At 45.3% G+C, this 12,121-nt stretch overlaps 1 protein-coding gene across 3 annotated transcripts in view; it reads right to left on the bottom strand.

Annotated features, from left to right (window-relative positions):
• LOC142049403 (homer protein homolog 1-like) overlaps window positions 1-12,121 on the bottom strand; it is a 126,960-nt gene that overhangs the window by 75,470 nt on the left and 39,369 nt on the right. For all 3 annotated transcript variants that reach the window (XM_075077097.1, XM_075077098.1, XM_075077099.1), the window contains exon 3: window positions 86-217. In XM_075077097.1, coding sequence (XP_074933198.1) covers window positions 86-217 — 132 coding nt within the window. The remainder of the gene's footprint in view (window positions 1-85; window positions 218-12,121) is intronic.

Genomic DNA, 12,121 nt, shown 5'->3' with positions numbered 1-12,121 from the left:
AGCACTGAGTCAAGATACAACCAGCAGGAATCAAATACTCTTAAGTTGCTTGACTGGCTGAGTACTTGTCATTGGTCATACTTACTTTTGAAAGGTGATGTTCAGATGAAAATCCCAAGCCATAGACTGTATTTGCCCTGCTGTCTGCCCATTGGCCAAACTTCTGGGATGTTTTAGTAAATGTCATGTTGGGGGTGACAGTGCTATTTATTATTGCCTGAAAAAAAAAAGTAATGGTTGTAAAAAAGGGGTTCTGTGGTTTTGATTTTTTTAAAAAAGACTTGAATTGAAAATGTCAGTGTTATAGACAAGTATCTGTGTACACTGAATGAGACAAACTTGCAACTAGGGAACAGTTTTTTTCTAATTAAATCACAGCTAAAATTACAAAAGCATATATTGACATACATTCTTTAAAAGGAGCAATTGCAAGCAGTCATTTAATAGTTACCAAGTCTAAAAAAAAAGTCCTTTAAAGCATCCACATAGGCTAATGAGATCAGAATAGAAGAACTAGCGAAGTCTTTTTTTGTCTCACAAGTGTACTTCTTTGTCCCATAAAGCAATGACTCTCAAGATCCACTGTAAGCTCCACAGTTACATTCCCCCCATTGCGTATGCATTCCTCACTGGAAAACATGCAATAAAACAAGAAGCACAATTTACTTTTAAGTTTCTGTATTGCAGGAATCTCTTTTTCCTTTATACACACACAAACGTGACTAACAGTGACAGGGTCATATACCAACTACAGAAGAAGAGCTACTCTTAGAATAGATTTTTCTTCTCTAGTTCTTGTTACATACAGGATGGAAGAAGCGCATCTTCCAGCATACAACTTCAACTAATGTAAACAAAAAACTACAACTATTCAATTATATGCTGGTTCCACTAAAACCAACTAAAGTTTTACCATGGATTTCAACAGTATTTTCATCACATTAAAGTTTGTCTAACATATTCTAAATCTGTAATGTGGAACTGTCCAGTTGACTTAAAGTATGTCAGGATAAAGTCCTATAATGACATCAAAGGGTTGCATTTAACTAAAAATTTGATGGTTATTACAGTTTATAACCAGACAACATGAACAAGAAAGACCAGCCACAAAACCAGATATGTGTATTGGAAGTGAAATGCAGGCATGCTTTCTCATCTGTCTGGTGCTACTAAGAGTTTCAGCCACATTTGTTAAATAATTCACAGCCCTTCTCATAAAACACTGGTTAGTAAGTAAGTCCTTTGTAACACCCATGTGAAACAGAACGTCTTTAAAAGTTCCCAGAAAATAGCATACACTGTGAGCAGAAGAGTTCAGGAAGAATCCTTCTTGCATGCCAGTTACTGTGCTCCAAATGTTATTGTCTACTAAAATGAGTAGTTATGGAGTTTACTTAGCAACCTTTGCTTCTGCTGAGATTTGGGTAGCACTGGAGCACAGCTACCATCAACATCAAATTTTTTCTGAATTCTACAGGGCAAGCCTCAAAACCGAAACAGCGTGCCGAAGAATTACCAATAAGTATATCTTAACTGCCCAAGGATGTTCAAGATACTGAAAAGTTGTTGTAATGAAGGAGGAGACATCATAGAAGGTAGCTAAGGTGCCATTCTGTATTTCCTCCATAAAAAACCTCTCAGAGGAGGAGGTATAACTGCTAATTTTATCCATGAGGTGGTACCCGAAGTACAGTAACAGTTTCCATGCAAGACCCAAATAACTGATAACACTCAAGGCCAGTGTTTTAATAACAAATCTCCCAGGCAAAACATCGCTAATCACTGCAGAGCACAGCAAACTACAAAACCCAACACCAATCTTGAACATGTACAGCAAAAATAAGAGCATGGTATCTATCTGATAAACTAATATTAATAGATTAATCAGTGCTGTGTGCCCTACATTGGGCGCCAAAAAGGACTGTGAGCTGCTTGCTCACTCCCCTCACCCCTGTGGGATGGGGGAGAGAATCAGAAGAGCAAAAGCAAAAAAAACCAACTTGTGGGTTGAGATAAGAACAGTTTCATAATTAAAATGAAACAGAAATAGTAATAGTGTTACCTCAAATGTATATATATTCTTCTTGGATTAAATGGAATAGTGCAGGAGTTATTAGTAATTAAGAAATGATCACAGTTAGGAGTGGAAACTAACACCTGAGAATTTTAACAAGGTAGTAAATAACATTTAGGCCAGATAAGAGGTTATTAGCAGTGCATGCCTCACTAAGGAGAACCTCCTAAAAGACTGACAGTGGAAACATCCAGTCACAGAGAAGGGTGTGAAGATAAAGGAAGGCCAGATGTGAAGACACCAGTGATAAAAGGGAACATCTTGGCCCAGAAGGCGTCGAAGCACGAAACTGAAGGGGAGATTGCGACCACTGACTCAGTTGAGGGACAAAAGTACTACACCCCACAGTCCTCTTGAGTATGTGCAGTGAATTAAAAACACACGATGGCTTTAAATTTAAGCGAAGAGGATACAGACCAGTGGAAGAAGAGGATGCTTGGTCAGGTCAATGATTATGTATTAGATAGGCGTGGTGTGTTAAATTTCATGTATAAATGTGAAAAAATGAACTCCAGTAGGTGTGCATGTTAGGTGGAAGTGTTGTAAGGGGCCTCAGGCAAGAATGCACTCAAGGATGTAATCTTCACAAGCATGATCGGGACATCCTGGAGGGATGCAAACAACCTAGCAGCAGCAGGCGCCAGTCCAAACCAAGACAAAATGAACTAAGGACATCTCCACCTAGATAAGAGTCAGAACACCAGCTGAAACCAACACACCTTGCAACACACTGTGACAAGGTTACTTGATGGGCCAACTCATGACCATATGTGGAAGAAGGACTCAGAGTTCATGGAAAGGACACACAAAACACCCCTTCAACAAACCACTAGGGACCACCGGAGACCACCTGATACCTCTTCAGGGGCTCCTAAGGGACTTAAAATGCACAGGTAATTAAGATGCAAATAGTATATAATTAGTTCCAAGAAATAGAATTAATATGTATAACCATTCCGGGAAATCTAATGCATATTTATATAACTGAGCAATATAAGCTTTGTCTGTTGTGTCTTGCGGCATGCACGCTAAAAGGAAGTGGAATTATCCCCTGTGCATCTGGCACTGTATTAAAGAATGCTTGCTTCTTAATACTATATTGGTGTACTTAAGAGGTTTAATTCCCAATTTCTGTGACAATAGTAATAATAATAACAACAATAATAATATAATGAAAAGGAAAATAATGAGAGAGAGAGGAAACCCGGGGGGGGGAATAAACAACCAACTAAACAAGTGATGCAACTGCTCACCACCTGCTGACTGACCCTGCCAGTCCGCAAGCTGTGACCACTGCTTCCCTTGGCCAACTCCCCACCAGTTAATATACTAGGCATGATGTTATGATATGGAATATCCCTTTGGTCAGTTTGGATCAGCTGTCTTGGCTGTGCTCCCCCCGCTCCCAGCTTCTTGCGCACCTGGCAGAGCATGGGAAGCTGGAAAAGTCCTAAGTAGTATAAGCACTACTTAGCAACACTTAGCAGCTACTTAACAACAACTAGAACATCAGTGTGTTATCAACACTATTCTCATACCAAATCCAAAACACACTATAGCAGCTACAGTGAAGAAAATTAAACCAGGACACATTGTGAACAACTCTTGGAAAAATTTGGAATGCCTTAAAGCTTACATTTGAATCAACAAGCCTCACGAGGTCAAGGACAAGTTTTGTTGTGTGACTAGACACTGGAGAACCATCTCCAGCATTAATTGTTCACAAAACTTCTCAGAAACTGGTCAGTGAAGTCATTGGTAATTCAGCCATCCTCCTTTCTTCAGGCACGTGGTTGGGGGCCAAAATAAAGCCAGCAGGCTGGCACTTACACCAAGGCCTCCAACTGACCTCATGGGAAACAGCTGTCTATGCCATGTAGGACAGAAGAGATAACATGAGACAGCAGAGGTGGACTTCTTAGAAAGGAGGTGTTCTAGAGCTCTCTTTTTCTTGTATGTTTCTTGTCTTCTTGTGTACTGTTATTGCTTGTAAGCCCTCCTTTTGAAACAACCTGGTGGAAGCCCAGAACAGAGCTCTGCAAGTTCATTTAATGCTCAGTCTCTCTTGGTATGGAAGCCATCAACAGTAACATGTTTAAAATTAATTATCCTGGGGACAGTGTAGAAAAGTCTTCCTCCCAACTCAGGCTCTAGCTATGTTGTCTCCTTGCTTAAGCCCTAGTTCCATCCGTTACTTGATTAATTGGAACTTCTATCACAAATTTGAGTGTGCACATAATTTTGTCATTTTGTCACAGATGTAACTTCCTCAGTGCAGAAGAGGACGCTGAGGACAGGGTCTTATGACCTCCAAGTGTAAAATGTGTTCATCTGATTCGTGTCAATATGGAACTGTTTGTGCTTGTGTAACCAAGGGCCGTTCAATTGACTTGCTAACTGTCTTAATGATTGGAATGTTGATTGGCGATTTGCTGCTAACAGTGGAAGCATCCTGATACAAAGGAGAGTGCCAAGATGGGGAAGGCCACAAATCAGCCAGTGGTGATAACAGGGAACTTCTTGGCTCAGAAGGCACTGAAGCATGAAAACTGGGGGAAAGGTAATTCCGGCAGGGGGAGATTGCGACCACCGACCCAATTCAGGACCAAAAAGACTTGCCCCCCCCCAACCTGTAAAGAGCATGCGTGCTAATCTACATGGCAAGCGTGGCTAATTTAACTACGGCTGACCAACGGCAAGTGGGATGCTTATCACTGACCAATGAGTGTAAACTTAGGCGTGTTTTTACTAATTGTTATTAATTAAGTAACTGAATATAAACCCTGTAGTATTGTATGACGGTATGCACGTTAGGTGGAAGGATCCCCCGTGCATCCAGCGCTGCTTGCTTGTCTCTATTCAATAAATTGTAAACTTTAATTGAAATTCCGTTTAAGGCTAAATTAATTATAACACAAGCAACAGGCAGGTTTAAAGCCTGCAGGACTGGCATTCACTGCACTGACAGTGGCATATCTGGTTGCAAATTAAACCAGCATAAAAACTTGGAGCAACCAACTAGTTCTCAGCTCAGACTGCTCACTGCTTCAGCTGATCACAAGGGCTGGCTGCACAAGAGAGAACCCAGAACAGGCTGTCTGGACCAATTGTTCACCTGTCCTGGTTTCAGCTGGGATGGAGTTAAATTTCTTCATAGTAGCTAGTATGAGACTATGTTTTGGATTTTTGCTGGAAACAGTGGTGATAATGTGGAGATGTTTTAGTTGTTGCTAAGTAGCGCTTACACTGGTCAGGGACTTGTTCAGCTCCCCGTGCTCTGCTGGGTGCACAAGAAGCTGGGAGGGCATACAGCTGGGACAGCTGACCCCAACTGACCAAAGGGATATTCCATACCATATGACATCATGCTCAGTATATAAAGCTGGGGGAAGAAGAAGGAAGGGGGGACGTTTGGAGTGATGGCGTTTGTCTTCCCAAGTAACCGTTATGCATGACACCTTGTCATAAAAGGAAATTAGGTTAAACAGAACTTTCCCTCATGAATCCGTGCTGGCCATGACCAATGGCTGCATACTGTCTCTCCAGTGTTTTTCAATAACTCCCAGCTCTTTCAAGTACCCTGCGATGAATCCCATTAGGCCCTATAGATTTATGTGCATCCAGCTGAAGCAGCAAGTCTTAAACAAGCTCAGAGTCAGCCGGGAGTTTAGAATCATAGAATGTCCTGAGTTGGAAGGGACCCACAAGGATCATCAGGTCCAACTCTTGTCCCTGCACAGGACAACCCCAAATTTACACCATGTCTCTGAAGGCATTGTTCAAGTGCTTCTTGAATACCATCAGGCTTGGTGCTGTGACAACCTCCCTGGGGAGCCTGTTCCAGTGCTCCACCACTCTCTGGGTGAAGAACCTTTTCCTAATACCCAACCTAAACTTCCCCTGGTGCATCTTCCTGCCATTCCCTCGGGTCCTATCATTGGTCACCAGAGAGAAGAGATCAGCACCTGCCCCTCCTCCTCCCCTTGTCAGGAAGCTGTACACTGTGATGACGTCTCCCCTCAGCCTCCTCTTCTCTAGGCTGAACAAACCAAGTGACTTCAGCCGCTCCTTGTATGGTTTCTCCTCTAAACCCTTCACCAACTTCGTGGCCCTCCTCTGGACACTCTCTAGTAGTTTATATCCTTAATGTACCATGGCCAAAAACTGCACACAGTACTGTCGTGGTTCAGCCTCAGCTGGCAACTGAACACCACGCAGCCGCTCGCTCACTCCCCCCACCCCACCCCTGTGGGATGGGGAAGAGAATTGGACGAGCAAAAGAACTTGTGGGTTGAGATAAGCACAGTTTAATGATTACAATATAATAATAATGATTATGATAATAATGACAATAATGTTAATATAATAAAATGGAGAAGGAAGGGAAAGGGAAAAAAAAAGGATAAAAACCCACAGAAACACAAACGATACAACCGCTCACCACCCGCTGACTGACGCTGCCCGTCCCTGAGTCGCGATTGCTTCCTCCCTCCCCCGGCCAGCTCCTCCCAGTTAACATACTGGGCATGACGTTACATGATATGGAATATCCCTTTGGTCAGTTTGAATCCGCTCTCTTAGCTGTGCCCCCTCCCCTCCCGGCTTCTTGTGCACCCAGAAGAGCATGGGAAGCTAGAAATGTCCTTGACTAGTACAAGTGCTACCCAGCAACAACCAAAACATCTGTGTGTTAGCTCAACATTTTTTTTCCATGCTGAGTCCAAAGCACAGCACTATACCAGCTACAGTGAAGAAAATTAACTCTATCCCAGCTAAAACCATGACAGTATCCACCCCTTATTCCATATCATTTACATCATGCTCAGGTCCCATACTATTCAATACCATTTCAATAATCCCTACCCACCTTCTCATCCTTTAACAGGATATACAGAGTTTCATTTATCATTTCCCTAGTCTATGGACCACCCCTGTAAAATGCCGGTGAAATGTCCATTGAGTTCATTTAGTCCATGACTTTGGGTTTCATCTATTGTAAGAGTCTTTCAGAGAGGTGCTGTGTGTGGTGTTGGATTGTTGCATGCTGAAGTCAGTCCTTGTTCCATCACCACTGCACTGGTAGTTCTTGTTCTCTCACTGCTGCACTTTGCTCGGTTCAACTGAAAGTTCATTTTTTATTATTATTAATTGGGAGATTCCCACCATGATACCATTCCATTGATACGGCATATAGCAACCATAGTAGTGATGACATACAACATTATATAGCAATTAACAGCATATTATTCAGTTCATTGGCTGTTTTCACCCAAAATTAAATCCCCCTGAGGTACAGACCGGACTCCTCCATCCTCCCGCATCACCCACCAAGTGCACCCAGGTCCTCGAGCAAAAGCAATCCCACGAGTGGGTTTGCATTTGCCTGAAGCAGGAATAACTCAGACTGTTTTGCCCAACATATTTTTTATGTGCACTACAGGGACTTTATCCCCTTCCACAGTACGTAAGGATTCTGATTGGGCAGGGCCAGCTAGCCTGGCAGATCCCCTCGTGTTGACTAACCACGTGGCTTTTGCTAAATATGAATCCCAGCATTTACATGTTCCACCCCCATGGCTCTCACTTCAGTCTTTAACAGTCCATTGTATCTTTCAATTTTCCCAGAGGCTGGTGCGTGATAGGGGATGTGATACACCCACTCAGTGCCGTGCTCTTCGGCCCAGGTGTCTATGAGGTTATTTCCGAAATGAGTCCCATTGTCTGACTCAATTCTCTCTGGGGTGCCATGTCACCACAGGACTTGTTTTTCCAGACCCAGGATAGTGTTCCGGGCAGTGGCGTGGGACACGTGGGATATGTTTCCAGCCAGCCGGTGGTTGCTTTTACCATTGTGAGCACACGGCGCTTGCCTTGGTGGGTTTGTGGGAGTGTGATATAGTCAATTTGCCAGGCCTCCCCATAATTATACTTCAGCCATCGTCCCCCATACCACAGAGGCTTTACCCACTTTGCTTGCTTGATTGCAGCGCACGTTTCACATTCACGGGTAACCTGCGCAATAGCATCCATGGTCAAGTTCACCCCTCGATCACGAGCCCATCTGTATGTTGCATCTCTCCCTTGATGGCCTGAGGTGTCATGGGCCCACCGAGCTAGAAATAGTTCACACTTATGTTGCCAGTCCAGATCCACCTCAGCCACTTCAGTCTTGGCAGCCTGATCCACCTGCTGGTTGTTTCGATGTTCTTCAGTGGCCTGACTCTTGGGGACGTGAGCATCCATGTGACTTACCTTTACAACCAGGTTCTCTACCCGGGCGGCAATATCTTGCCAAAATGTGGCAGCCCAGATGGGTTTACCTCTGCGCTACCAGTTGCTCTGCTTCCATTGCTGCAGCCAGCCCCACAGGGCATTTGCCACCATCCAGGAGTCAGTATAGAGATAGAGCACTGGCCACTTTTCCCGTTCAGCAATGTCTAAGGCCAGCTGGATGGCCTTTACCTCTGCAAACTGGCTCGATTCACCTTCTCCTTCAGCAGTTTCTGCTACTTGTCATGTAGGACTCCATACAGCAGCCTTCCATCTCCGATGCTCTCCCACAAGGCGACAGGAACCATCGGTGAACAGGGCATACTGCTTTTCATCTTCTAGCACTTTCTTATGAAGTGGGGCTTCTTCAGCATGTGTCACCTCCTCCTTTGGTGATAATCCAAAATCTTTGCCTTCTGGCCAGTCCATAATCACTTCCAAGATTCCTGGGAGACTGGGGTTTCCTACTTGAGCCTGCTGGGTGATCAGTGCAACGCATTTACTCCACGTAGCATCAGTTGCATGGTGTGTAGAGGGGACGTTTGCTTTGAACATCCAGCCCAGCACTGGCAGTCGGGGTGCCAGGAGCAACTGTGCCTCAGTACCAACCACTTCTGAAGCAGCTCGAACCCCTTCATATGCTGCCAATATCTCTTTTTCAGTTGGAGTATAGCGGGCTTCGGACCCTCTGTATCCACGACTCCAAAATCCTAGCGGTTGACCTCGGGTCTCCCCTGGTGCTTTCTGCCAGAGGCTCCAGGTAGGACCATTCTCCCCAGCTGCAGTGTAGAGCACATTCTTTACACCTTGTCCTGCACGGACTGACGCAAGAGCTACTGCACGAAATATATCTCGTTTAATCTGTTCAAAGGCTTGTCGTTGCTCAGGGCCCCATTTGAAATCATTCTTTTTCCGGGTCACTTGATAGAGAGGGCTTACAATCATACTGTAATTTGGAATATGCTTTCTCCAAAAACCCACAACACCCAAGAAAGCTTGTGTTTCTTTTTTGCTAGTTGGTGGAGACATGGCTGCTATTTTGTTGATCACATCCATTGGGATCTGACGGCATCCATCTTGCCATTTGATTCCTAAGAACTGGATCTCTCGTGCAGGTCCCTTGACCTTCCTTTGTTTTATGGCAAAACCAGCTTTCAGAAGGATTTGGACTATTTTCTTTCCTTTCTCAAAAACTTCTTCCACTGTGTTACCCCACACAATGATGTCATCAATGTACTGCAGGAGTTCTGGAGCTTCTCCCTGTTCCAGTCCAGTATGGATCAGACCATGGCAAATGGTAGGACTGTGTTTCCACCCCTGGGGCAGTCAATTCCAGGTGTATTGGATGCCCCTCCATGTGAAATGAAAGTGTGGCCTGCACTCTGCTGCCAGAGGGATGGAGAAGAATGCATTGGCAATATCAGTTGTGGCATACCACTTGGCTGCCTTTGACTCCAGTTGGCATTGAAGTTCTAGCATGTCCGGCACAGCAGCACTCAACGGTGGAGTGACTTCATTCAGGCCACGATAGTCTACTGTTAGTCTCCACTCTCCATTAGACTTCCGCACTGGCCATATGGGACTGTTAAAGGGTGAGTGGGTCTTACTGATGACTCCTTGGCTCCTCAGTTGGTGAATGAGCTCATGGATGGGGATCAGAGAGTCTCTGTTGGTGCGATATTGCCGCCAGTGCACTGTTGTGGTGGCGATCGGCACCTGTTGTTCTTTGACCTTCAGCAACCCCACAACAGAAGGGTCCTTCGAGAGGCCAGGCAAGGTAGACAGCTGTTTAATTTCCTCCATCACCAAGGCAGCTACACCAAAAGCCCACTTGTACGGTTTTGGGTCCTTGAAATACCCTCTCCTGAGGTAGTCTATGCCAAGGATGCACGGAGCCTCTGGGCCAGTCACAATGGGGTGCTTTTGCCACTCATTCCCAGTTAGGATCACTTCGGCCTCCAATACAGTTAGCTCTTGGGATCCCCCTGTCATTCCAGCAATGCTGATGGGTTCTGCCCCTATATAGTTTGATGGCATTAAGGTGCACTGTGCGCTGGTGTCCACTAAAGCTTTATACTACTGTGGGTCAGCCGTGCCAGGCCATCGGATCCACACAGTCCAGTAGAGGCCAGCTATCCCTTTCCTCCACCTGGCTGGAGGCAGGGCCCCTCTAGTCCTGATCATGGCATTCACAACTCACTTCCTGTAAATGTGAATCAGGAGTCCCTCTATTACACTTAGAAATAAAATCGGCGCTTCTACTCCTCTGTCTGGGGACTTGCTCGCTGGAAACTGGAGGAGCAGCATTCATGGAAGAGCCTCCCTGAGTGACTGTTCTTCCTTGCAGTTCATGCACTCGTGTATGTAGGGTCGAGGTAGGCTTGCCATCCCACCTCATCATGTCCTCTCTGTGGTCACGCAGGTAGAACCATAGGGTGTCCCGTGGTGTGTATCCCCTCCTTTGAGCCGAAGGATGCTTATTCCTAACAGCTGAGACACTGCTCTGTCGAGGTGGGGAGTAGGACAGATCTTCTTTGAGTTGCTGGACCTCTTGGGATAGTTTCTCCACAGCAGAGATGAGCGAGGAAGAGATAATTGTTTCATAATCCCAGAGTCTATCAATCACCTCTGCCACCGTGGGTGTCTCGTCATCTTTCCAGGACATTACTGCCAATGAGTTTGCACGCGAAGATGGTGCGCTCTGTACAAACTTCCGCCACATGGGTCGTGTGTGCTCGGCTTCATCTGGATCTTGGGATGACCGTTGATCGTCCAGGTCACCATAAATCACCTCAAGCACAGCTAATTCCCTTAGACACTGGATGCCTTTCTCCATAGTTGTCCATTTTCCTGGGCGATATGTAACATCTTCTTTAAAGGGATACCTTTCCTTCACTCCAGACAGGAGTCGCCTCCAGAGGCTGAGGGCTTGTGTTTTTTTCCCAATTGCTTTGTCAACAACCCCTTCCCCAGAAAGGGATCCCAGTTGTTTGGCTTCTTTTCCCTCTAGTTCCAGGCTACTGGCCCCATTATCCCAGCATTGGGGCAGCCAGGTGACAATGTGCTCGCCTGAACGACTGCTGAAATCTTTTTGCATATCTCGCAACTTGCTCAAGGACAGGGACCAGGTGGTCTCTATTTCATTTATGAGTTCTTCCTCCTCTCCCCTTGAGGGCCCTGCTTTTTCATCATCTCGTTCTAAAAGAGTTGACGTCCGCTTCCAATATTTCGTCTTGTGTATGGGGGCAACTGATACTGGTATGGGTTTATTCTCTGAGCCAGCTCCAGTACTTGTCATGGGGGTTTGAGTGTCTGCAGTGCCTGTCCTCAGGGCTGGAGTGTTTACAGTGCCAGTCACTTTGCCTTTCAATTCAGAGACCTTCTCTTCCCCTTGGGGGCACTGAATACTGTTGAGCAGGGCTCGGTATGCATGGGCCAGGCCCCAGCATGTTGCAGTTATCTGTGTCTCTCTGGAGTTCCCAGCGTAGCAACATACTTTCTTCAAATATTCTACTAGTTTTTCAGGATTCTGCACTTGTTCGGGGGTGAAACTCCAAAACACTGGGGGTGCCCACTGCCCTAGGTATTTGCCCATGCTATCCCACATGCCCTGCCACTCATAACTATCAAGCTTTGCGGCAGATTTCTGGGTGATATTCTTAAGTTGCTTAGTCAAAACCAAAACAACATGGCCAAAAACTAACAATAAGTGCACCTTAACCACCCAAGGATGTTCAGGATACAAAAAGGTTGTTGTAATAGAGGCAGAGACATCAT

The sequence above is a fragment of the Phalacrocorax aristotelis genome, chromosome W (assembly GCF_949628215.1).
Source record: "Phalacrocorax aristotelis chromosome W, bGulAri2.1, whole genome shotgun sequence".
Classification (NCBI taxonomy): domain Eukaryota; kingdom Metazoa; phylum Chordata; class Aves; order Suliformes; family Phalacrocoracidae; genus Phalacrocorax; species Phalacrocorax aristotelis.
The sequence above is the reverse complement of the archived record's forward strand: the minus strand, read 5'-3'. Positions and strand labels throughout refer to the sequence as shown.